The sequence below is a fragment of the Mastomys coucha genome, unplaced genomic scaffold (genome assembly GCF_008632895.1).
Source record: "Mastomys coucha isolate ucsf_1 unplaced genomic scaffold, UCSF_Mcou_1 pScaffold15, whole genome shotgun sequence".
NCBI lineage: Eukaryota > Metazoa > Chordata > Mammalia > Rodentia > Muridae > Mastomys > Mastomys coucha.
The window spans coordinates 112,989,547-113,015,770 of record NW_022196897.1 but is presented as its reverse complement, the minus strand read 5'-3'; the positions used below and the strand labels follow the sequence as shown (position 1 = coordinate 113,015,770).

Genomic DNA, 26,224 nt, shown 5'->3' with positions numbered 1-26,224 from the left:
TGTGAACACCCGCATGAGGCAGTTTTGAGCGCCATCATTTAAGGCAGTATACTGAGTGAAATGATGAAATAAATGGGGGGGGGGTTCTTTTCACGTGCTCCCTTCTCACGAGGGTCACTACCCTCTGCCCACTGCTGTTCCAGTGCTCTTAGAGAGCTGCAGTGTGGAGTCTGTGTAGGCCTGAAGGCTGTCTTCAGTCCTGAGCTAAGTCTGCTGCCAGTCTCTCCATTGCTTAGGTTCTCCTTCCCCATGTTCAAGAGGATTGAGGTACCAAGGAACGGTGAAAAATATAGACTTAGGGCTGGCAACACGCCTCAGTCAGTAAAGGTGTTTGCTGCCAAGACTTTAACCACCTGAGCTCAGTCCCTGGGACCCACATGGTGGAAAGACAATTGTCCTCTGCCCTCCACATATATGCTATGGCATGTACACACACACACACACACACACACACACACACACACACACACACTGTATTGGCTTTTCTACCTGACCACTCAAATGAGCATCTCTGGTGTGCTGGGGCCCTGCCCTGCCTTTGAAAGCCTTTCTTTCTTGTGGCTGTCTTCCCCTCCCCTGGGCCTCATCCTTATTAAGCTGCATGTCTGAGGTCCTTCTTCAACATGAGTGTGTTCCAGCCAGTGAGAAACCTAAGAGAACAGGAGGGAGGCTCACCTACTGCGATGCGCTTGTCCACCTTCATTGTCAACAGGGCTGGATTGGGAATAACCTGGGAGACATACCTGTGAATGTGCCTGTGCTTCCAGAGACTTAACTAAGGAAAGACCCACCCTGAATGTGAGCAGCAGCATCCTAAGCACTGAAGGCTTTGACTAAACAAAAAGAGAGAGGAGGAGACCAGCTGAGCATCAACACTCATCTCTCTGAGCCCTAGACCTCCAGTTCTGTATTCTTGCGGGCCCCCTTTTTGAGAGTCTGGCCTTCATAACTAGTAAATGATGTATTAATTAGGATTCTCTCGGTTACAAGTAGCAGCAACAGCATCCCAGCCCGAGTTGTTGGCTTATGCAATAACTGGTGGGATTATGGACTCATGTGACTGAAAGGTAGAGGTTGAAAGTGTACCATCAGGTACAGCTGGATCCAGGTACACGGCAGCTACTGTTGCTTTCCTCTTATCTCCCCAGGGGACGACATTCTCAGGGTTGACACCTTGTTGACACCTCAGGGTATCCAGGGACTCCATATGTCACCTGTAGGGCTCTTGTGGTCCTGGTCCCATCTGACATCCAACCTGAGCTGCCCACTGTAGTGGTAGAAGGCAGCACAGAGGAGAACAGAGGAGTTGGGGCCATGGGCCAGTTCCTTTCAGATCTCCAAAACCATGGTCCTGTGGCTTCAGGAGCAAAGAGTCTGGCAAGTGGCCAAGCAATCCTGGTGCAGTTACCAAGTCTGGATGGGGATGGTGAGCAGGCAAACATGGCCTGGTTGAGGCACAGCCTCAACGGTCAGAGGGTGTAAAACGGACAGAATCCCATGACCATCTTGAGATGGTGCCTTTAGTGGCTGAGTGAAGCAGTGGGGATGGGGGGGGGCTGGAGATCTGTGTTGGGAGTCCAGGAGGGAGGGAAAGGGTGTGGCTGAGCGGCTGGGTAGAGCAGAGAGGGATGGAGGCATGGTGCCAGAGCACAGAGGTAGATGGGAAGAGGATGGCATAGGGAAGAAGACCGGGGGTGGCACAGGCTGGAGGGGATGGAGAGGTCGGCTTTGGGTGTGACACGCCCAGGACACCATGTGTGAGGTGGGACTCCACTCCTGGACAGCTTAGTTCCTATGAAACATAAGAACAATTCATTGAACAATGCCCGTTCTGCCCAGTAGAATGAACTAGAACTAAGGGAACCCTGTTCCCCTGAAAGCTGGGACCAGTCTGTTGCTGAACTGTTCCCAGGGAATGGGTCCTGAGATGGAACTGGTCCAGACCCGGAAGAGTCAGAATCTTTGGTGTCTGGAGCAGAAAATAACGTGTCATGTCAGTCAAACGTCCAGGTCCCCAGCCTTGAAAAACTAACAACAAAGCTGTGTGAGAAATAAGAGACAGGGACATAGGAGGTGGAGACAGGCAGAAAAGAAAGAAGTAGAGAGAGTTCAGGGAAGGCCACCAAGCAGGGCTGGTGTCATCTTCGTAGGCTTCTCGGAGACAGCACCAAAGAAGTAGCTTCAATATTCCAGGCCAAAAAGACACTGTGACCTCAAGTGCAACCTCTGTGGACGCCAACCAGCTTCGTCTGATAGCTCTCTAAACCAGACCAGGCTTTCAGACACCCCTGAGTACCCTACACATCCTGAGGCCTTCAAATGAGCTCCGCCCCTCGACTTCTTTAGGAAGCATCCGCGGCTCCTCTGCGTGGCTCCCTCATCTTCGCCTACAGAGATCCCCACCCCATACCTTCCCCGTACCTCAGCCCTTTTGTCCTTTCCCTCCAAAACTATGCAAGTGCTGCCATTTCCCGGGATGCGGCCGCATGCGTGGGAACACGAGAGGAATAAATGCTAGCCAAAGCAGACAGCCCCTGGGGGCGTGGCCGCTAGCGGGCGTGGCCTAACTTTTCCTCCCCGAGAGAAGCCGCTGGAGCGCTTAGTCTGGGCAAGAAGAATGTGAGAGAACGGTCACCTAGCGTCAGTGGACCTCGGTTAGACCCGAGGCTGACAGCGCCCAACTCGGAGCGACCTGGGGAGTCTACTTCCATCCATTAGGCCTGCAGCCCAGGCTGTTCATACCGCGGGGCTACTGTGCTCTCGGGCCTCGAATCCACTTAGGCGTCGTTAATATTTTACGCCGCACAGCCAGGGGATCGATGACTTGCTTATAGCTCAGTGCTTATGAGCAGCCACTGACGCTTACACTGGCATCTGAAGATGCTCAGGAGCACAAGGGAAACTGAGGCAGGGAGGCAGTGGTGGGTGCCAGCATCAGGAGGCTCCGAGGGACGGCTTCGTATGTACGCTGGATTCTCTGCCTCCCCTGATCCAGCTGTCTTCCTGCACAACTGGGCTGAGTGTAAATCATTGGGCGGGGGAATCGGAGCCCACTCAGGTGCTACCCGTGGTCTTTCTGGATCTTTTATGAGTCCTGAGAGAGCCTAGTCACCATCCCCATTTTATCGCTGGGGAAACTGAGGCTTACAGAAGTTATGCCTCTAGGGATGTCTATCAGAACTTGGACTCCATATGGAAACTGAGACGTGTGCTGGATATTTCTTGGTTCTTAAGTGTGTAATTTATAGGGCTCAGGAGACCTTTGACCTTCTGGCCTTTTAAACATTTTAGCGAGACGAGTTCTCCAGCTGTCTGGCGATTTCGGCCTCTCTGCCTAGCTTTCTGGCCTTGATCAATTGAGACTTCAGCCCGATTAACCTGAACTAAAAGCCGTTCGCTTACAGCTCCTTAAAATTCTTGCCCAAACTCTGGCTTTTAATTAAGCAGGTTAAATTAGTGAGGCTGTGTAGTTCCCATCAAGGAAGCCGGTCCAGAATCTAACCGGCCGGTGTAGCACCTGTGCCCCCCCTTAAGTATTTCACTCCCCTGAGCCTCAGTTTCCTTGTCTATAAAACGGAAGATGAGGAATGTCTACTGTAGGAACTCTTTAAATATATCCAACAGCATAGCCCAGGTACGTGAGCTCTGGCGCAGGTCGAGTGGGCACAGGGGTTCTCTGCTAGGGTTTCCATCGCCGCCTGAGGACTAGACTAAACGCTGTGTTGATGCTCTTTGAAGAAATGGGCGAGTAGTTCGTAAGCTCCTAAAGGCAAGCTGAGGTTGTTCGGGCTGGGGGCGGTGGGAACAGCGCCCTTAGGCGTGAAGCGGATCTCAATTTCTCATTCTGTTAAAACAGCAAGAAGGGGTTGGGATTGGTGGGAACCTGGTCCCTCTGGGCTGGCGGGGACTCTCAAGGCGCGCTGGGCCCGCTGGGGGGCAGTAGAGAGTCAGCACTTTGCCCAGCACCCGAAGGCGCTCTGCAGCCGGGAGCATCTCGGCTCCGCCCTGCCACTCCCCGCCCTCCCTTCCCTCCTCCTTTCCGCTGCTTCCTGGGCCCTACCCAGTGCTCTAAGGGGAAGAAATAAACCCACAGACTAATTAGCACAGCTCTCTGCAGCAGCTTAGATCTCCCCGACATCCAGAAAGGCATATCGGCTCTCTATGGAAAAGGCTGAAAGTCCGAGACTCGACCAAAGTCATACAGCAGTCAGAACCTGAACTCAGTTCAGTGGGCTCCAGTGCCAAAGCCAGAGCTTCCTCCTAAAGCCTCGGGAGCGCAAGCAGGTTTCCAGAACTGGCGAACTCTGGATACCAACTTCTCCATCTTCAAAGAGGGGAGGATCGGGATCAAGTTGAATCTCAAGCTGTGGGCTGAGTTGCAGGAAACATCCCGGAGACTCAGGGTTTCCCGGATCCTCCGCACCCCTCCCACTGACTCTCTGACTGGAGTGTAGCCACTTGCGCCCCTCCTCCTGAGCACCCGGCTCCCTCCAGCGGGTGGGGAAACCGCAGACCGCGCGGCCTCCCCGAGGCTGGCGGGGGAGCCGTGGCGACGCGCCAGGTCAAGTCTGGAGCTGGACCGTATAGGGCGGGGCCTCGTCCCTCCCGCCTCTTCCTGGGCTGGCAAGGAGGGGCCGCAAGAGACGAGTCCCAGAGTGGTCGCTGCGCCTAGGCCAATGAGCGCGCGGGGAGCCGCGATGGAGCCTGGGGCGGCCAGGAGCGCCCGGGACCCCCCGCCTGTGTGGCCCCAAGCCTTCGGGGCAGGACAGGGGGCCGCAAAGTCGTGGTGCCCCGTGCGGGGAATGGGGGCGCTGCTGGTTCACACTGATCCCAGGAGCTGCGCCCCACGCTGCAGCCGCCGCCGCGCCTCGAAGTTTGGTGGCTAATTTGGAAAGTTGAGTCCGGGCTCCAGCATCACCACCGGTTCTGCTCACTGCCTTCTTCTCCTCCACGGGGTCCCGGCCGCACCAACACCCGTAGCCCCGCCTGCCTGGGGCATGTGAGCCACCGCCCCTGTGGCCGGGCGGGAGGCTCCGGCCCCGGCGCCTCCAGGCAGCGCACGGCGGAGGGGTGCGCCCCGGTCCCTGCCGCGCTCGCCATGGGCATTCAGGGTATGGAGCTGTGCGCTATGGCCGTGGTGGTGCTGCTGTTCATAGCTGTCCTCAAGCAGTTCGGCATCTTGGAACCCATGTCCATGGAAGGTAACATGTGGCCGCCCGCCCCTCTGTGGCTCTTCCCGGGGAGGCCAGGGGTCGGTAGAAGGATTGCTGCCTCGGCTCAGACGCCGCCCTCTCCTGGCTGGGGAGGGCTGGGTCTTGGACTTAGAGGGCAGAGAGAGCTCAGGCTGAACCGACCAAACGGGACTGCAGCTTTGGCGTAGATGAGAGGGATGCGCAGGGTGACATCTTGAGCGAGCACTCCTAGCTGACCTAGGCTTGCGAGTCCAAGCCTCTGGCTTGGGCCGCTCAGGAGAGGCAGGTGGCCCAGGTTGAAGGTGCCAGGAAAGACCCTGGACCCAAGGTACCAGTAATCGGCAAACGGTTTGAGACCTTTGCCAGTTGTGAAACTGTCCCTTTCGCCCTCCATCTGGTGTCCAGTTCCCTGTCTCCATGCAGAGCTCCTGTCCCTAAGCTCAGTAACCAAATCCGCAGCCACATTTCTGTCCTAATAAAATATTAACAGAGAAAACAGACTACTCTCAGATCAGTCCTGACCATCTCTTTGAGACCCCTGACAAATATCCTCGGACGTGAACACTGACTGCAGGACTCTGCCACTTCTGGGCAGGTTAGGAGGAGGGGCCGTCTCTGGACAAATAGTTGGGCTAAGAGAAGGGGACACCAGATATATAACTTCTCCTGCTGTTCCAAAGCTTCAGGTGTAGTCCTGTTCCTCAGAACTGAAAGGGGCAGGCTTCGCGTCCCCTCCGTGCCTTGGCTCCTTTACGGGAGCATGAGTATCCTGCTTGTTCAGCACTCTGACGACCTTGTCAGGCCCCTATTCTTGGGAATGGAACCCAGAAGCTGAAGGAGGGAGGTTGCTCCTGTCTCTGAGATGCCTACCATCCTCTTGGACATAGGAATGGCTCCCAACCCCCTGCAAAGGGCTAATGAAGGCAGGAAAGGGCAGTCCAGGATGCAAGGCATAACTCTACTCTGTTCCTGAGGGCAGAGTTGGTCCTTTCCTAGAAATCTATTGCCACACACCACCCACAGAAGCCATGGGCTCCCTCATGCCTCTTTTCTCAATCGGCAAATGAGGACCAGAGAGAAAAAAAATTGCTTAAATCACCACCACCTTGGGCTCTTAGGGTCTAGTGGTCAGGAGAGTTGCCCAAGCTTTCCTGGCTGGAGATAGACTCTGGCAATGAGTTTGGTGGGGACCGATGTGAGGGTGCTCGGGATTGCAGCAGGGGTGGAGAGGGATTTGCGTGCCTCCAGAAGATTTCCTGTGTCTGTCACCTTCTGCACATCTCCTGTTGGAAGCCTAGAGGGTATGTAGTGTGATAGCCACTGCAAATCCTTGTTTCCCAGCCTTCTTGGACCTTCGCCCCTGCCTGTGCCCAGAAACACCAGTCAGCTTCATTTCCATAACTCTGCAAAGGTCACTTCTGCTAAGGTGTGGGGCAGTCTGAAGTTTGACTTCGTGAGTTCTCAGGAGAACTGTCTTTATAAGGTGGACAATATTCCTAAGACAGTGTATGGTTTGTTTGACCTGCTAATCAGTCCTCTTCAAGCTCGGAACATCCCACTTTTCCATCCCACATGTGCATCTGGAGTCTTGATGCAGGTAGGGGAACACACAGCCTGAGCCAGTGAGGGCCTGGGAGGAGATCCTGTCATCCTTACAAACTGTAAAGCCCCTTAACCATGCCAAGTCTCTACAGCACCATCTGTAAATTGGGCCTGATGACTTAACTCCTGTCCCCCTACCCCCACCCCTCGCCCACCAAGGCCACATCAGGCTTCCATGGTCAATGCTCTGCTTGCTTGGTATTATGCTACCACCACCAGCAAGGGGATAGTTACTAATAAGAACAGAAGTGGTTCAGGGTTTAACACATTTCTCCCATGGACACAGCTTTCCCCTCCCCCTTGCTTGGGTCAGAGCGGAGGAGTTGTAAGTTCTAGATGTTCTATGTTGATGGGGAGTGGTGCCAGCTGAGAGCCTGAAGCACCTAGTGACCAATGGCACTAGCGTCAGGCGTGCTCCGAGGAGCCCGAGTCCAGCCATCTGACTGGGTATGAGCTGTTCTGCATGCTGCTGGGGTGGAAGGTAACTGGTACTCCAGGTCCTTGGCCGTGACACATGTGCACATGTGCAATTGGCCATATCGCTTGTCTTCTCTGAGCCTCCATGGTCTTCATCTGTAAGAAACCAGAATTACCAGTCCTTCGGGGTTGGTAGGAACTGAAGAGCCTGGAGCTTTTCAGAAGGTCACGAAGGGGACTCTATTTGGGCACTGGGACCAGGATCCAGCACAGGCTGGGCTGAGGGGCTTGAATTTGTGTAAGTGGTGTCTGGCAAGTGGGTTCTGGGCCTGGCAAGTCCATAAAAGCCCTGAAGTTAGAGCAACATTTCAGGGTTGGTAGCTTTCCCTGGCTGGCTGACATTCAGTTCTACAGGGAGTCCTAACTCTCTCTCTAAGGATCTTCCCTGAGCCTTGTTTGGGGCACTGGTAGAGGGTGTCCCAGTTGGGGGCATCCCTAGTGTCTTTGAGGTACTGGTGAGGTACTTTTTGACCTCCCCCTCACAGAAGCCTCAACTCCCATATACCTGGGCTTCCTCACATAAGGTGGCTTCCTGAGTTCCTTTGTTAGTTTATAACTTGTCTCTGCTAGGGGCCAACAGCATGGGGCGTGGCTATGTGCTGCCCACTATAGTCCCACAATGCTTGGGACCAGACAGCTGCTTAGTGAGGATTTGTTGACTCTATGAGGGAATCTTCCCAACAAGGAGAGAGAACTGGGGCCTTCTTTCTGCCTCCTGTCCTTGCTGCCCACTGAACCTGAGGCTGGATCATAGGAGAGGGAGACATTGATACAATTAGGCATGAAGGGGCTTCTAAATGGCAGGGATAGGGTCTGCTGCTGAGTGTACAGAGGCTGGGAGATGCTGTATGTTCGGTGTCAGTGGGGGTGTATGTGACTGTATAGGGAGCAAGGAACATGATGTGGGGGCCCTGACCAGGTTATTGGGGCACTGGTTGGTATTTTGGGGGAAAAGTGTTAAATAGGGTCTCACTAGGTAGCCCAAACTGGCCCCAAATTTGTGATCTTCCTGCCTCTACCTGCCTCTCCACCCCATCCTGGGATTGTAGATGTGTTGTCCACCATGCCTAGATGAGGCACTGGTTTTCAAAGGGGCTATTCAGTGTAATATTTGAGGGGGCTCTTAAAAGCACGCTTAGTATGTCCACCCCAGGTATTCAATGCCTGAGGTCTCCAGGCATGTTCCCCTCTAGGAACATTGCCTTTTATTCTTAGAGAGGTCTGGAATCTCTGTGTGGAGCTCCAACACTAGACTCTCAGAGGCAGGCAGGGGTTAACCTCACAGGTATAAGACCTTCAAGGATAAGCAGTCAGTGTTTCTCAATATGTCCCATGCCAGCGGCAGGAACATCTCCCAGGGTCGTTAGACATGAACATCCAGTCAGGCCTAGTAGGTCAGACTTATAGTCCAGCTTCAGGGGAAGCAAAGGTAGGACCGTCAGTGACTGCCTAGGTTAGAGGCAGTTGAAAGCCAGACTGGGCAACTTGATGAGACCCTGTCTCAAAATAAAAAGTTAAAACAGGCTGAAGATATAGCTCAGTAGGAGGACATTTTGACTAGTGTATGTGAAGCCCCATGTTCAATCTCCGATCTCTCTCTCTCTCTCTCTCTCTCTCTCTCTCTCTCTCTCACACACACACACACACACACACACACACACACACACACACACCTTGAGGTCCTCCCTAGACCCATGGCATCTGGATGTTGGACCCAGCAGCTTGTCTCTTACCCTTCTCAAGAGATCACTCGACATTTCCCAGTTTGAAGACACAGCTCTGCTGGGACATTGACATCCATCCAATGAGTCCAAGAGTCATGGATGTTTCCAGGTAGAAAAAGATGCCTGGAATTTTAGCAAGAGTCCTGGCTTCCCCAGTAGGAGCAGACAGGAGGAGGACTGGGGCCACAGGGGCAGTACCAGGTCCTACTGGAGGCATTTGCAGCCATCCTGGAGGGATGCAGCAAGTGGATAGGCTCTGAGTCCAAAGAAGGGTGGATAGAGCTTGCTGTGAGGAGAGATGGTTAAGGGATAGAAGGGAGGGGCATGTCGAGAAAGGACTGCCACTGGGGCATGGTGGGGTATGGTTGCCACTGGGGCATGGTGGGAAATGGCTGCCACTGGGGCATGGTAGGATATGGTTCACACTGGGGCATGGTGGGGGAGAGCTGTCACTGGGGCATGGTGGGGGAGGGCTGCCACTGGGGCATGGCAGGGGATACAGGAAGAGGCTACTGGTTTGTAGGAATGATCTGTGGTTCCAACCAGACCTGGTAGCTTTGGGGAAAGGCATTTTTATTGCAAATGCAATACCTCAAACCCTCATAAAGTTATTTAACCCTTTACAGTTCTATAAGCCAGAAGCCTGCACAGACCTCCCTGCTAAGGTGACACAAGGGGGAGCAGGGCTCTCCTCCTGGAGGCTCTTGGGAATAATACTCCCTTGCCTTTTCCTGTTTCTTGAGGTGTCTTGTTGGTTCATGGCCTCTTCCGCCATTTTACACCAGAGCCTTATGTCTCGACTTCTCTTCCAGTTATTCTTCTACTTTATTCCAAGACACCTGCATGATCCAGGTCACATCCCTGTTTTAAGGTCAACTGAGCAGCAACCTTAATGAGTTTCATCTGCAGCTGGAATCAGGCATCAATCTTGGACCTATTTGGGGAGCCATTATTCTGCCTAGCACAGGGGTCTAGTGGAAAAGACTGACCCAAGTGGAATCATGAAGGAGGTAGGGGCTGGACCCACTTGCAGTGTGGCCCAAAGAGAGGTTTGCTATAGGCACATGATGGTGACATAGAAGCATGAGACTAAGGCATCACTAAAGATATGAGGTAATAAGGATCCAGGCTCAAGGACCGGGATGTTGCTGTCATTAACAGATGCCAGGAAAATCATGATCAGGGCAAGGGAGCAAGGCAGGGAGACCAGATGCTGTTGACAAGTGGTTATGAGCCCCATGTTCATCTGAGGCTCTCTGTCATCTGGGGATGACACCCCATCACCTCCTGGAGCCACGCCCAACATCCCTGTGCCCTCCAGCCCCACCTCCCTCGCCTTTCAGTCCTGGCCTGAGAACTCTGACACAGTGGATGTCATGACTGCTGCTCAGCCCTGTCCAGGAGGCTAGACTTCCCAGTGTGGAGCTGAGGCAGCCTGGGCACCTCACAGGAAATCCCTGACTGAAGCGGGGTGTAGGGTGTCCACTCTGTCATTTGGAGGTCTCCAGCCATCTGTTGCCTAGGTCTGGAACTCCTCCATCTAGGACCCTATGGCTTGGGTCAGAGGTGAGATCCTGGAAGCATTTGGGGCATAAGAGTCTCCCAGGCTGTATGAGGTCTCTCACTAAGACATGAGGTGTATTCTAGCCAACAGTTTAAGTCTTGGAGAGAAAATGAAAGTGCTGTGATCAAGACAACAGAAAGGCAAGACGCCCTGAGGAGAGAGAGAGGCCCCTCCCGTGAAGAGGGGGAGGGGCAATTTCCCCAGCTTTCTCTGGAAAGCCTGACAGGTCCCAGAGAAACAGAAGCTCTGGGTAGACACTGCTGTGGCCTAGTATACACATACCTGCTCCGTAGAAAGGCCTTCTAGCCAGGTAGGAACTCAAGAGAGTGGAAGGTATTATACTGAGTACTCAGAGCACAGGTGTCCCTACACACTCTCACACACACACACACACACACACACACACACACACACACACACACACCCGGTGTGTGTTCTCTCTAAGGCTCCAGGCCCTTCTTACCTGGTTTGGCCATGAGCAGCTTGCAATGTAACTGTGCCTTTAAACCTCAGGGCTCACTTTGCTGGTCTTTAAACTGAGAATCACAGCAGATTCTTCCCCTGTGTGGTTCACTGGGGTGGCATATAATAAAATAAGTTTGAAAGAGTAGAGATGGGAACTCAGAGCCAAGATCCCTGTAGTGTGGGTGCAAGGTTGAGAGATCCTTACTCCTAGCCTTTGTCTGCCTCTGTGGCCCAGGGCCCTTCCATCACAGGATGCCAGGACACTATCTTCAAAGTCCCTACATTCCCATCCATACCCCCTGTGGCCTCATCACTAAGGGCCTCACGATTCTCAGAACTACCTGGCAAACAGCTGGTATCTCTTAGACTAGACTACCTAGTCTAGTCTATATCACATTTCCCACAGACTGGGGAAGTTATAAAGACAGAAGGTTGGCTTTACCTTCTGTTCTGAAACTTTGCAGGTTGAAGTCTGTCTGGTAGTAGGTTCTTACTGGAAGCATCCCCTGGACAGTCCAAGGCATTGCATTACATGAGTTTCGTTTATGGTCTCTTACAAATCCACAAAGATGGACTGGAGAGGGCTCAGCGGTTAAGAGCACTGACTTCTCTTCCAGAGGTCCTGAGTTCAATTCCCAGCAACCATGTGGTTCAATTCCCAGCAACTATCTCTAATGGGATCCAATGCCCTCATCTGGTGTGTCTAAAGACAGCTACAGTGTATTCATACATATACACATACACATACACATACACATACACATACATATACATAATACTTTTTAAAAAACCAGAGCCACCAAGATTCCATTATACGGGTTCCATCCTGAGCCTCTTATCCCATTCACCAGCCAAAAATTCCCCTCAGAATATCATAGTTGAATTCAGTTCCTACATTCTTAGTGTGGGCATTAAATCTCACCACATGAAGCCTGAAAGGGATCAATGCAGTTTTCACGGGATCCTGGTTAGGTCCCAAAGGAACAGAAACATATAAAAGCTAGCCTGACTCTGAATCTCTGTTTTGTACCATGTTATAATGCATCCAGAGGAGCTCTCACCAGGAACCCTCTTGTTTGTATCCTTCAGTTACCAGATTATGAGCCCAAACAGGTCTCTTCAACAAGTACCCAGTCTTGAGTACTTTAAAATTTTTTTAATTTAAATTTTTTTATTCCACGTGTATGGGTGTTGTGGTGGTTTGAATGAGAACCAAGAGGTTCATATGCTTGAATACTTGGTCTCCAGTTGGTGGAACTGTTTAGCAAGGATTAGGAGCTGTGGCCTTGTTGGAGAAGGTGTGTTACTGGGGGAAGGCTTTGAGGTTTCAAAATACTTGCACCAGCACCCCCTCTGTCTGCCTCCAACTTTTGGATCAAGATGTGAGCTCTTAGCTGTTTCTGCCACCATGGCCTTGCTCCACCATTACAGACTCTAACCTTAGACATCATAAGCCCCCAATAAACTCTTCCATATGTTGCCTTGGTCATGGTGTCTTATCACAGCCATAGAAAAGTAACTAAGACAGAAGTTGACACTAGGAAGTGGAAGAGTGCGGAAGACTCTGGGACTTTGGACTAGGAAAGTTGTTGAATGCTGTACACAGGCCTTACTGGACTCTCTTAGTAGGAACTCAGAAGACAGGGTGGACTGTGGAGTCCCAACTCAAGAGGTTTTAGAACAATCTTAGCAGTTGGAGTAGAGACCATTCTTAGGTAAAGAATTCATTCATTTTGGTAAAGATGGTGGCTGCTTTCTGTTCTTGTCCTAAGAATCTGCCTGGGGCTAAGTTAAGAAGGATTGATTTCCCTGACAAAGATTTCAGTATAGCCTAATGCTGACTTTGTCCTGTGGTTTTTTAGTGATCGCTGTTATAAAGTTCTACAGTGAAAAAGAGCAAAAACCAAATATAAAAGATACAGTTTTAAATGAAAAAGGACCTAGGGGGATTTTTGGAGCCAAGGCTTGTGCTGTAAGAGATAAGATTGAAGAAAGGTTTGTTCCAAAATGGAATGGTGGGGGGGGAGTGCCTTCAGGGGAAGACCCCACCCAGCTAAGCTTGTACAGAGGAAAGACCTTAGGAATTTTCTGTTCCTAACACAAATAAACAAAGGCAAGCTGCTGCAAATTTAGGGGACCGGGCTGTACCCCAAGTGGACAGCCGTACTTGGCAATGTTGTCATGTGGTTCTAGCTACAGAGTCAAGAAGGATATGTGAGAAAGGGGGTTGTAGGATCTTCCTCCACTGTTAAGGAGAGCTGCAGAAGCCAAGTATGTGACAGAGGAGTTCCTGCATGGTGACCCTGAGAAGCCATTGCATGAAGCTGTGAAAGTGAAGCCTGGCTGACGTTAGGACCACGTTCTTGTCTATTCACCTCAGGCTTTATTGGGTTTATCTCAGGGCCACAAGTTTTCCTCTGCTTCCTACAGTGTGAGATGATGTTAGTCACTTGTGTGAGGACCATGTTAAGGACTTTAATGGTCCTGCAACATCCCAAAATAAGTGAAATTAAATTTTGTATCCAAAGGCATCATGTGAATGAGCCCATGAGCTCGCTCTCCCCTTGGTGATCACTGAGATGTTCTTAAACTCCAGATTCAATCCTAACTATGCCATGTGTCATGAGGGAGTCTGTCTGTTCACTCTGCCAGCTCTGCCTGCCCCTGGCCAGACATGCTGACACACAGGTCACTATGGGAGGCATGCGTGCGCTCTGCACCCTCAGGGGCCCTGATTCAACAGCACTGGGGAGGAGGGCAGAGCTGACAGACCATTGGGAGGACAGAAGTCACAGGGATTGGAGGGAGGTTCTGTTCTTGTTTCTGCCTTCTTTCCTACTGTGGCAAGCTGCAGGAGTCTCCAGGGCAGCTGCTCAAAAGTATCAGTGACTGTCCAAGGAAACGTGGACGGCTTCAGCTCCTGGGGCCAAACAAGAAAGTCCCTTCCCCAGGGCCCTTGGTGGGTCCACTCAGAGAATCTAAGACCCACATTTCCCAAGCCCCTACAAGTGGGTGGTGCATAGAGGGAGCCACATGGGGGGCAAGGCAGGACCCTGGTCTATGTTGTTTATGTACTGATAAGGAAACCCAGCTTGAATTTGAGGATGATTTGGCTGCAACGTCTGCCACCTACTGATCAACAGCATTGATTAGGCTGGCCTGGCTGGCGAGGCAGGGGTCCCCTTCCTCCCTCACAATTTTATGTGTCCCTCCTGCATGTTTTGGCCTCAGACCAAATAGAGGAGGAACAATCTTAGGTCAAGGGCACACACTATCTTGATCTCTTGAACCCTCAAACAAGCTCTCAGAAAGAAATGAAAACAAAAACAAAAAAAGCCTAGCCTGTAATGACTCTGATGCTATGGGACTTCAGACTTTTTAAAACATTAAAAAAGCTCCAAGGTCAAGGAAACGGCAAAAACATTTGGCTTGAAGACATGAGGCTCTGAATTCAGGCCTCTAATCCACAAAGTTCAGCGTGGTAGCAAGGGTCCCACTGCTGTGGCAGAAACAAGGAAGATCCTTGACGGTTGCTGGGCCTGTGGGGCAGAGGTGGAGGATTCCCCCTACCCCAGGACTCTGCTGGAGTCATAGATTTGGGGACACCCTGGAGTTTAAGTGACATTGGAAAGCCATACAGCTATCTATCTGCCTGCTCTGTTGCCCTTCTAAGGAATCCTAACCAATACTCTTCCCATTTTATTGTTGGGGACTGCCTCATTCTTGACATCTCTTGTTGGGACCCAACCTTTGGGGGAACACTCATCAAAACCACAGCAATGTCCTCCAGCATACCCTATCTCCAAATCTGGCCACACAGAGCATTAGGACTTGGGGGCGGGGACAACCCAATCTATAGCACAGAAAACAGAAATAGGGCATATGCTAGCTAACAAGTCAAAGTCAAGCCAAGGAGTAAAACCAGGATGGGGGGAGATAGCAGTATGGTCTTCCTCTCTGAGGTGACTGACTTGTGAGCAGAGGCACAGCCGGGGACAGGTTGCCTGTAGGTTTTGGGGGGACGAGGGACAGCAGAGCTGAGTGGAGAAAGGGAGGGGGAGAGATGTCAGAAGGGAAGTCTGAGCCAGGGGTGGGACACTGTCTGATCACTTTGGGTGTTGTAGCAGACATGGGGCAGGTGAAGGGGCAAGCGTGTTTGTAGAAGCTTCCCCTAGCATCCTGGGAAGAAGAAGCTGTGGGAGGAGCTTTCTTTGGATTACGGGGGTCCAGGCCTCAGCCCCAATAGTGTGACCTCAGTGTCCGTTTCCGTCTTCTGATGCTAACTCTGTCACTGCCCTTTACTCCTGGGTCGTTGGTCATCTGGCCACGGGCGCTACAAGGAAGAGATTTAGCTTTTCTCTCTGCGAACGGATGTCAAGTTTCTAACACTCCCTACTAAACAAACTGTGGAGTCTGTCTTAACACTTCTGTCTCCAAGAGCTCCCTGGGTGGCTGGTGAGTGGGTTCCTCCTGGGTCCAGCTACACAATGCAATAGACTGATAGGATACATTTCTTTTCTTTTCTTTTCTTTTTTATTGTATGTAAGTACACTGTAGCTGTCTTCAGACACTTCAGAAGAGGGCGTCAGATCTCATTACAGATGGTTGTGAGCCACCATGTGGTTGCTGGGATTTGACCTCAGGACCTTTGAAAGAGCAGTCAGTGCTCTTACCCACTGAGCCATCTCACCAGCCCCGATCGGATACATTTCTAATGGGAAAAATGCCTTACTCAGACTAAGTTTATCAAGGGTCTAGAAAAATCTAACTGGATTTCAGTGTGTGTGTGTGTGTGTGTGTGTGTGTGTGTGTGTGTGTGTGTGTGTGTGTGTGTGTGTGTATGTCTGTATAGGTATACATGGGGACCAGAAGTCAACCTCAGGTGTTATTCCTCAGGGGCCAGGCACCTTGTTTTTTAAGATGGGGGTCTCTTACCAGCCAAGTAAGCTAGACTGGCTGGACAGAGAGCCCCAGGAATGCCACCATTTCACCCCAGCACTGGGATTACAAGCATGAGCTACCTGCCTTGGCTTTTTATCTGGATGCTGGGGATGCTGTAATCCTTGCACCAACTGAACATCTCCCCAGTCTGAACTTTGACTGAGAATGCATTGACTGTGCAGATGTATGACTTCAAGGAGAAATGGTGTATTTGTAACGGTATCCAACTTTATAATATGATGTTATTGTCACGTGGCCTGGTGTAGCATGGAGGTTTATCTGTCTGTATAGAGGTCCTTTGAGTTTTCCTGGCTAGTTCAATGCCTCCTCGTGCAAGTGTTAATTGTTATTTTTAGTGCGTTTTCTAGGTGGCTATTACTGGTGCAGAGAGCTGCCATTGATTTTCCATGAATTCATCTCCTCCTCCCCCTCCTCCCCCTCCTCTTCCCCTCCCCCTCCTCCATCTCATCCTCCTCAGTTCTTCTTTTGACACAAGCCGACACACTTCAGGTTGGCCTTGACTTGCTGTGCAGCTAGGGGTGACCTTGAGCTTCCATCCTCCGGTCTCTGCCTCCCAAGTGCTAGATCACACATGAGCAATACCACATTGGTTATCAGCAAGACTTTTTATATGATTTTTCCCTTCTTACAATCTTCCAGATCCTAATCACCTTATATTTAAAAACAAAAAACAAACAAACAAACAAAAAACAGCAACAAAACAAAAGCACAGCTGGGCACAGCTGGCTAATATGATCTCCAGTCAAGATTTTGTGTCTAGCTTCCACAGTGACGTGCCGTCTGTCTTCCCTCATAACATTGCTGTCATGAGACTTTGAGACCATAATTATCGTGTGGATTGTGGTGTGACTATTGGCTAGTGATCTTTTGAGAACTTGGTTTTCAGGGTGCCAGGATCAGGGAAATGGTACTGCCCCTGTTGTTTCCCTAGACACACACAGTCTTGCTTGGGTAGCCTAGGCTAGCCACAGACTGACTCTGCCTCCCTGGTTAGCCTTCACAACACTTCTACCTCTGCCTCCACACACCGCCACGCCTGGCTGTTGTCATTAAATTATTAATTTTCAATCCCCTCCTTCCCTTCTTCTAACAAACACCTGCAGCTTTAGCTCCAGGCCCTTTCTGTTGTCTGTGGGCACTTGCACACACATGGTCACACGTGCACAGACAAACGGCAGATAATTCTTTCCTGGCAGACCCGTTTGAACTTCACGGAAGGACTTAGTATTAGGCTTTGTCCAAGTACATCTTTGTTTACTTTCCCTTAGGTCTAGAACAAATTGTCTTAAACTGGGGCCTGCAGCCCCCTATGGGGTCATGTTACTGAACAGTAAGGCTGAGAAAAAGCTGTCTCTGTATAACATTTTGAGTTACCATATATGAATGGTCCTTGTTTATTTTTTTTTAAAGATTTATTTATTTGGTTTATGTAAGTTCACTATCGCTGTCTTCAGACACACCAGAAAAGGGCATCAGATCCCATTACAGACGGTTGTGAGCCACCATGTGGTTGCTGGGAATTGAACTTAGGACCTCTGGAAGAACAGTGTTCTTAACTACTAAGCCATCTCTCCAGCCACTCTCCACCTTGTTTGTTTTTAATATTGTTCCTTTATAATGAATGGGTCACACTTCTATGCATCTGTTGACCAGGTGGCTTTCAGTGTTGTCACTGAATACACTAGTAAGAACCAGGCTTCTTTGAATATCCTTGCACAGCCTTCCTGTGGACTTCCTGTATCTCCTTTATCCCATGTGATGGTTGTCACAAGTTTGATAAGTGTTTCCTAAGAAACCGACAAGCAGTGGTCCATCGTGTACTCTGTTTTGTACTTGGTGTCTCGGAATGTGAGCTCCTAGGAGATTCAGCCCCTCACCAACATTCAGTGGTGCCCATTGCATGGGCGTGGCAGATGAGTGGAAGGCTTGACATTTACATGGGCTCGTTTGCATATTTTGATTGATGGTCTGATGCTGAGGGCAGCTCTTCTTGTACTGAACACTTACAGATCTTCTCTTGGGTAAGATGGAGTTATCAGGTATATTATTGTTGTTTTACCAAAGTGTTTTTATTTTTGTTTTGTTTCTTATTTTTGGGTTGTGTGTGTGTGTGTGTGTGTGTGTGTGTGTGTGTGTGTGTTTGAGACAGGGTCTGGAACTGTAGCCTAGTCTAGTTTTGTACTGGGGGATATCCCCCTGCCTCAGGTTCCTGAATGTTGGATTTACAGATTATGAGTCACCATACCTGGCTCAACCCAAGTGCCACTATATATTTATTTATTGCCTTTCTCTTCTATTTACCTTGAATTTATAATTTATTTTGCTATTCTCTGTGTGGTGTGTGTGTGGGCGTGTCTGTGTCTGTGGGTGTGTGTTCTTGTGGATACACATGCTATGGTGCATGTATAGAGGTCAGTTGAAGGAGTCAGTTCTCATCTTTCACCCTGTTTTTGGGCAGAGTTTCTCTTGCTTTTCTGATGATCTGTGGACCTCAGCGTAGCTAGCTTCATAACTTCCAGACAATTCTTCTCTCACCCCTCCCCCCACCTCACCATACAAGTAGTAAAACTACAGGAGAATGTTGTACCACATCTGACTTTATGTGTGGGTTCCCCGGAGTTGAGCTTAAGTCATCCGGCTTGCATTGTGCTGCCTCCCTGGGCAAGTGCGTGGCTGAACTCAGGTCCCCGTGCTCTCATGGCACGTACTTTACCAACTATGATTTTCCTTAGATGCTAAAAAGCTTAGATGTAGAAGCTTGAATCATTGGTTTTCATCTCTTCTTCTTCCTCTTCCTCCTCCTCCTCCTTCTCTTCTTCTTCTTCTTGAGATAGAGTTTTACTCTGTAACCCCGTATGGGCTGGAACTCATACCAATCCTCCTGCCTTGGTCCCCAGAATGTTAGCATTACAGGTATGGACCACCATGCCTGGGTACCTACCTTCTTTTTGATGGAAGAATCTAAAGGATATGACATTCTCTCTGGGCATTCTGTGTCTTCATTATTTCTTAGTTCAGACTTTACCTTGCAATTTTTCTTCTCTGGCCTGTGGGCTTAGTACAAGTATATTGTTTCATTTCCAAACACTTAAGATTTTTCTAAACATTTCTTATTTGAATTTTAACTTATTACCGCTGCGGCCAGATCCGTTTTATATACCAGCATCTGGTATATCCTGGCAACCACAGGATAGGCTTTTGAAAAGAATGTGTATTCTACAATCTCTATATAGTGTTCTATAAATATTAATTAGATCAAATTGGTTGATAGTGGCTTCTGAATCTTTTATATCTGCTTGTGCCATTTGCTGAAAAAGAATGTTCATATCTCCAACTATGGTTGAGCTGTTCCTTCCTGTAGTTCTGATTTTTTATTTACTTATTTATTTCGCTTTAGGTATTTAGCAGCTATTTTTAAGTGATGCAGTGTATTTTTGTATTGTTGTGTCTTCTGGATGAAATACTCTTCTCATCATGAAATTCCTGGCTATCTCGTCTATCCTTCACCCTTTTATTCCATCCCAGCCTGTGCCTTTGTACTCTGGCTCTCCTTTATGACAGCATTTAATTGTTGGTGGTGGTTGATTTGGTTTGATTTGGTTTGGTGTTTTTTTTTTCCACTCAATCTGAAAAGTCTGCCTCTTAACCAAGGCAAAACTGTTTCTTCTGGCATCCATGCTGCTTTGTGCAGGTCACACTGAAGGCTTCTCCTTGGCTGTGTCCTCCGCACATCTGTCTGTCCATCCTGCTATGATAGACAAAAGTGTCTCTAGCTCCTATCTGATAACAAAGCGAAACAAACAAATAAACAAAGAAATGAGAGCTTCACTGCTGCCCTGAGCATCCTGGTACAGTTGGTCCCATCTCGGAGCAGATCCTTAGGGAGCACCAACCAGAGGGGCATTGCTGGCTCTCATGTGGCTGGCCAAGGCTTTATTGGATAGGTACCCAGGTTTCACAGTGTCCAGGGCTTGGCAAGAGATTAGTGATAGAGCACTCGTCCATCCTGCATAAGGTACTGCATTCAAATTCAGTACCACAAATATTGTTAAAGCCCAGCGCATCCATATGAAGCTGGGAATTGTCAGAGAGAAGGAGAAAGACATGGAGAAAAGAGCTAGAAGGAGCCACGGGCTTGAAGACCAATGCTCACCACCCACATGGAAGAGCTCACCTTCACTAGGGGAGGGGCACACCATGGAGCAGGAGGGGAAGCATACGGGTCTGGGAAGTCATTCAGGGAATTCCCTCTGGATGCATCTTCTACAAGCAGCAGGAACACAGTACCAGAAACATACGAGAAGGAAGAGGGAACGTCTTCGCTGAGGAGCCAGGGTATGTAGATAGCCAGGGAACAGCAGGTACTTCTGACACCAGGCAGAGACGGGTGTGAAGGCTGCCCCAGGCCTGGCAGGCATGGCTGTGCAGTCCATAACCTACTTTGTTGGTGGAAACATAGTTGTGATACAAAGGGTCACCTGTGTCAGTGGAGAGCATAGCATTTTGAGAACATGTCATCCACAAAGGGCAGGCACTTGCAGGTCTCTTGTCCACAGCTTTGGCTTTGTATTGTGAACATGAAGGATTCCCAAGAAAGTGTGTGTGTATGTGTGTGTGTGTGTGTGTGTGTGTGTGCGTGTGTATGTGTGCATGTGTGTATGTATGCATGCGTGTGTGTGCATGTATGTGTGTGCATGTATGTGTGTATGTGTGCGTGTGTGTATGTGTGCGTACATGTGTGTCCATGTATATGTGCGTGTGTGTGCATGTATGTGTGTGTGCATGCGTGTGTGTGTGTGTGTGTATGTGTGTATGTGTGCGTGTGTGTATATGTGCGTACATGTGTGTGCATGTATATGTGCGTGTGTGTGCATGTATGTGTGTGTGCATGCGTATGTGTGTGCATGTATGTGTGTGTATGCATGCGTATGTGTGTGTGTGTGTGTGTGTGTGTATGTGTGTGTGTGTTGGAGGGGGTGGGAATCTGATAATCAGGGAAGCTCACCAGAAGTCTCATTTCACCCCAAGGCAGCCCTAGCTCACGTTCTTGTGTGCTATTTGTTTTGTTTTGTTTAACAAAAGTGGGAATAATAGAAATGATAATAGACCTTGTCCCTACCCAACTAAGCAACAAGATCATCAGACTGGGATAGATCAATGCAGTTGCCTTCCCCACTCCTGGTGAGGTCAGGGAGGGCTGCATGGAAGAGATAGTCTAAAGTAGTATTTTGCCATGAGGTCTTTCTCTTGGGTCTCCCCTGTTCAGTGTCTCCCTCCTACTCCCCTTACCCACGTGGCTGAGGAATGGATATACTCAGGATGATAGGAAGAGAGACTTAGAACACCCACAAGACAACTCCCAAGGATTCCTTCCATCACACCCTCTTCATCGGTGCCAGGCACAGCCAACTTGTCTGTTCTGGGCAGTCACACAAGCAGAGTCCCTGCACCCCAACCCCGCTGCCTGTGTCCTGGTTCTTGCCCACACCACATGTCTCTCTCCCTGCTGGGTGTGTCCTTCTCAGACAGCAGTGACAGTGAACTGGAGTTGTCCACGGTGCGCCATCAACCAGAGGGCTTGGACCAGCTACAGGCCCAAACCAAGTTCACCAAGAAGGAGCTGCAGTCCCTTTACCGAGGCTTCAAGAACGTGAGTCCCCGTGTCCCCATTGGAGTCTCTGGAGAGCCTGACCACCTTCCTGTCTCCTACCCAGGAGATCTAGAAATTTCTCCAGAGTACAGCAAATACCCTAGATGGTCTTTGCAGGGCTCATTTTTGTGGGAGAGCTATTGGTGGTGGGGGTCAGGATGGATATTGTGAAGGTCACTCGGCTCTTCTGCCGGAGCCTCGGACGCTGTATCAGTTGGGAAGGCATTGGCGTGGAGGAAGCAGCCTCCACAACCCTGTTTACACCACCTTCTGCCTGCCCCTCAGAAAAGCTTCCCTAGCCCAGGGTTCAGAGGGGCACAACTGTGCCTCAGGAAATGAGTATCTCCCAAGAGGTTGGAGAGGGGATGGCCCTGTGGGGTAAGGCATGGAGCCAGGAATGGCCAAGGCCACTGAGAGATGTGACTTCCCTCTGCAGGAGTGTCCCACGGGCCTGGTGGATGAAGACACCTTCAAACTCATTTACTCCCAGTTCTTCCCCCAGGGAGGTAAGCCCAAGGCCAGGCTCCCCCACTACCCCTAAAACCTGACTACACCCCTTTCCTGGGGAGGGTGCCCTAAGACCGCCCCTACCTTCCTAGCTACCCTTTCCTTTTTGGAGAGCCTGATGGTGCCTCTGACCTACCAGAGGGAAATTCCCACTGGACGTGAAGCTCCAGGCTGGACAGTGAGATGCTGGAACAGTCTTCCAGCAGCCCTCCCCCCAACTCCAGCCTTGCCTTTTCTCCCCCCAGACGCTACTACCTATGCACACTTCCTCTTCAATGCCTTCGATGCTGATGGGAACGGGGCCATCCACTTTGAGGTAGGTCCCTGCTTACCCATATGTCCTGCCCCTGTGGTCTCCAGAGTGGTCTCCTCACCCCAGGACCAACTTCTTAGGACTGTTGAGAGAGTCAGGCTCAGTCCTGGGGTAGAGCCTTCCACATGTCACTCAGGACACAAGTGGACTGTTGACATTTGGCTAGCAAGGGTAGGAGCCCAGTTTCTTCCATCCTGGGAGTTTGTATCCAACCTAGCCAGCCAGGGAAGCTGCCAACACACCCTCAGCTATCAATGACCCAACATGAATCTACATTTTTAAGGAGGCCAAGGATTTAAAAAAATAAAATGTTTATCATGAATTTGGGGAGGGGCACATGCCATAGCAAGTGTGTAGAGGTCAGAGGGCAACTTGCAGAAGCCAGTTCTCTTCTACCGTGTGGGTCCAGGGAATTGAACTCAGGCTGTCAGGCTTGGTGGCAAGTGCCTTTAGTATATCACTAGCCACCAGACAGTGGTGGTGCACACCTTTAATCCCAGCACTTGGGAGGCAGAGGCAGGTGGATTTCTGAGTTCGAGGTCAGACTGGTCTACAGAGTGAGTTCCAGGACAGCCAGGGTTACACAGAGAAACCCTGTCTCAAAAAACCAAAAAAAAATAATTAAAAAAATATATTTATATTAAATTATAGTTAAATATATAATTTAAAATATATATCTACATATATATATACATATATATTTATCTCTCTGTGTGTGTATGTATGTGTGTGTATCACCAGCCTTTGCTTTTGTTTTTTGAAACCAGGTCTCTATATATAATCCAGACTAACCTCAAACTCATAAACCTCCTGTCTTAGCCTCCCAAGTGCTAGGATTACAGTCATGAGCTATCATTGATGGCTTGCAAATGGATCGAGGTGTGATAGTGGGGTTTTAAGCCTTTGGTCTATGACCTTATTACTAAGCAAGCAGGTCAGAAACACCTAAAAAACATGTTGATTGGGCTTATCCCAGTAAGACACCATCAGTGAAGGCCAGTGTTGCTCAGGGTGGGGAAGAGAAGCCAGCCACTTCACATCTCTCCAGACAACCTGGGCTCCCCATGAGCAGTGGTATCATGGGTTCCTCCCAGGCCTGGCCACATGCAGTCATTTGAGATGGGCCCCATCTGTGGAGCCTGGGTCCCTAAAAATAGCTGCAGGAGAAAAGCTGAAACCTCTTCAGAGAGGGACCTCACTGAGAGCTAGCCTGATCGATAAGTGCCCCAGCTTGGCTTCCAAGGCCAAGGGCAGCCAGCGGGAAAGCGGTCTAGCAAGCACACAGCTCAGAAATGCCATGGACCGCCAGGCTGGGGTAATAATAACTTGTCAATAATACCACTGGGTTATTTTTACACAGCACCAGCCACACTGATACACTCGCTGGGCCCGGGAGCCTGGGCTTAGCTCTGTGACCACAGCCCCCGCCCCAACCAGAAGGGCCATTGCCTCTGTAGACACACAGTGTTGTTACCGCTTATTTTCATTAACACCTCAAACACCAAAGTCATTGCACACAGAAAAGACAATAAGAACAGGGAGCTAGTAGGGAGCTGTGTGGCCTCCAGGCTTCCCCTGTGACCAGTTCCGAGGGTTCCCTCCCCCCGAGACCGCAGAGAGTCCTTGAGAAAGCATGGAAGGGAATACAGTGAGTGTATCCAGCCATGACCACATGAGAGAGCTTTACTTAGTCATCAATGAGCCCTGCAGTCAGTTTCCAAGAACCCCTTTGTGTGTCCATGGACCAGGAAAGTCATGTTGCCTACTGCCTCCTGTGATTGTCACTTGCCTATGGGCCCTTCCCATATGACACAGAGGGGGGGGGGTCTTGGGGTAGGCAATATTATCTGAGAAGCAGGGTATGTTCATGGCTGAAATGGGGCCTCTGGCATCTTCTCAGGTCACCCAGCGCTGCTATCTTCCAGTCTTCCACATGCTCCTCTGTGTGCGAGATGAATCCCCGCGGCTTCAGTCTCCTAAGGAACTCCCTGGTTGTGGCATTCTCCTCTAGGAAGGGAGGGGCACAACTCAGCATCGTGCCTCAGAATCTTACAGAAAAAAAAAAAATTATAACATCCCATCCCTTGACAAAATGAGAATGGCAACATTAAAACTGGCAAAGTAGAGCCAAGTGGATGTGGTCCCAAGTCCCTCCCGCCTTCCACCTGCCGAGGACAGTGTTGGACATGAATGAGCCTCACAGTCTATGACACGAAGGCCCTTCCTAATTCAGCTAGTTCAACTTCCCAGAGAGGCACATTGTTTTCCAAACTCTTCGGTAACTGTGGATGCCTCCCAGGTACCCAGCTTGGAAGGAGCAATGGGCAAGTTGCTCATTGGGAGAGTGAAGCCATCGAATGTCTAGAGAGTGTGGCCACTTCCTTGGACCATACTCCCAACCCTAACCCTATAGTGGCTCCCATGACACTGACCGAGTTGGCCTTCCTAACATGGTGTGAACGCTGTTATCGCAGGTTGGCCTGCAGCCCATCAGTTACCCTTGGCTCTTAGCAGCTTCATTGCATTCATCCTTGGGATTTTGCCTTTGAAGCCTGGGTATGCTCTGGGTGCCTAGAGTTAAGACTGGTGATGGTCACACTGTGCTGCTTTTCTTGACAAATGAGGTCCTCTGGAGGCCTTGCAGGGACAGTCTCTGTTAGCAGTGGGCTGTGGCTAAAAACTATGAAGCTAGGAGGGTGCTACCGCCCTCTTGTGGTCTACTTGAGAAATAGCCCGCCCAAGGTAGACACCGCACCCTTCAGCCTCCCATGGGGAAAGCCTGTGGGGTGGGCCGGTGGAGATGGATTGTTACGCCTTCAGGGGTGACTTTGAATCTTCCCTGCTTGAGTAAACCACACCCACATTTTTGTGATCATTTCTCAAGCTTAAGAGTGTAAGAAATGTCACCTTGCTTTTTCTTTGAAGTGTTTTCATGACTTCGAACACCAGAGGCAGACTTTGGGAAGATCCGGTGACCCCTACACCAAAGTCTTAGGCCCCAACACTCCTTATAACATGTTTCCATGACCCTTCTGGTCCATCCTGTTTAGATGTGGTGTCTTGAGCCTCCAAGGGCACACACCTTTCCCAACCCCCTCTAGCCAACTGACTGCAGGATTATAATGTGACTCAGAGAGTGAGCCCCAGCTCCATCAGGCCCTCTTGCACCTCCTGTCAAGTCCCCTAGACTGGGGAATACCCTCAGCTCCCTCTTTCTGGCTCTCTTCTCAAGGGTGCATCTTCCAGCAGCTCCTTGGAAAGAATATAAGAAGGGACTTTTGTGCCTATGGATATCTCTGGGTAAAGTTACCTTTACCCCCAACCCCCTTCTGGATGGTACATGGACTAGAACTTCCAGGGAGGTCGTTCTCAGGCCTCATCCCTCTAAGGCTAAATCAACAGATGATTCTGATTCTGATCAGGAGTACGGGGACCTTATTGACAAGGATGGATGATTGATGGATGGATGATTGATATTGATTGGTTTTCCCAGTTGACTTTCTGTTTATCTCTGGAAACACTCTCTTGGCAGCCAATTTTGCTAAGCCTTACCAGGATCTGTGCTCGTGGGTTCAGCTGGAGCTGATCTCACACAGTCCCAGGGTGGGGGTGGGGCCTGGGAAATCTTTATCGATTTCTCTGACTCACTTTGCTGCATTTTCTTTGGTCCTGCCTGGAGTTTCTGTCCTGGCAGCACTGTCCCTTGGGAGATATCCCCCCCTCCCTGCCTCCCTCCCTTCCTCCTTCTTTTCTTCCCTCCCTTTCTTC

General features: G+C 50.1%; 1 protein-coding gene across 3 annotated transcripts in view; it reads left to right on the top strand.

The window, feature by feature from the left end:
• The window catches only part of Kcnip3 (potassium voltage-gated channel interacting protein 3), a 66,084-nt gene that overhangs the window by 34,868 nt on the left and 4,992 nt on the right, over nt 1–26,224 (top strand). For 2 of the 3 annotated variants that reach the window (XM_031371825.1, XM_031371826.1), the window contains 3 exons: nt 21,512–21,636; nt 22,073–22,142; nt 22,389–22,459. In XM_031371825.1, the coding sequence (XP_031227685.1) occupies nt 21,512–21,636; nt 22,073–22,142; nt 22,389–22,459 (266 nt within the window). Of the gene's footprint in view, nt 1–4,689; nt 5,202–21,511; nt 21,637–22,072; nt 22,143–22,388; nt 22,460–26,224 lie in introns of those variants that run through there. The other variant, XM_031371827.1, reaches the window with a different exon arrangement.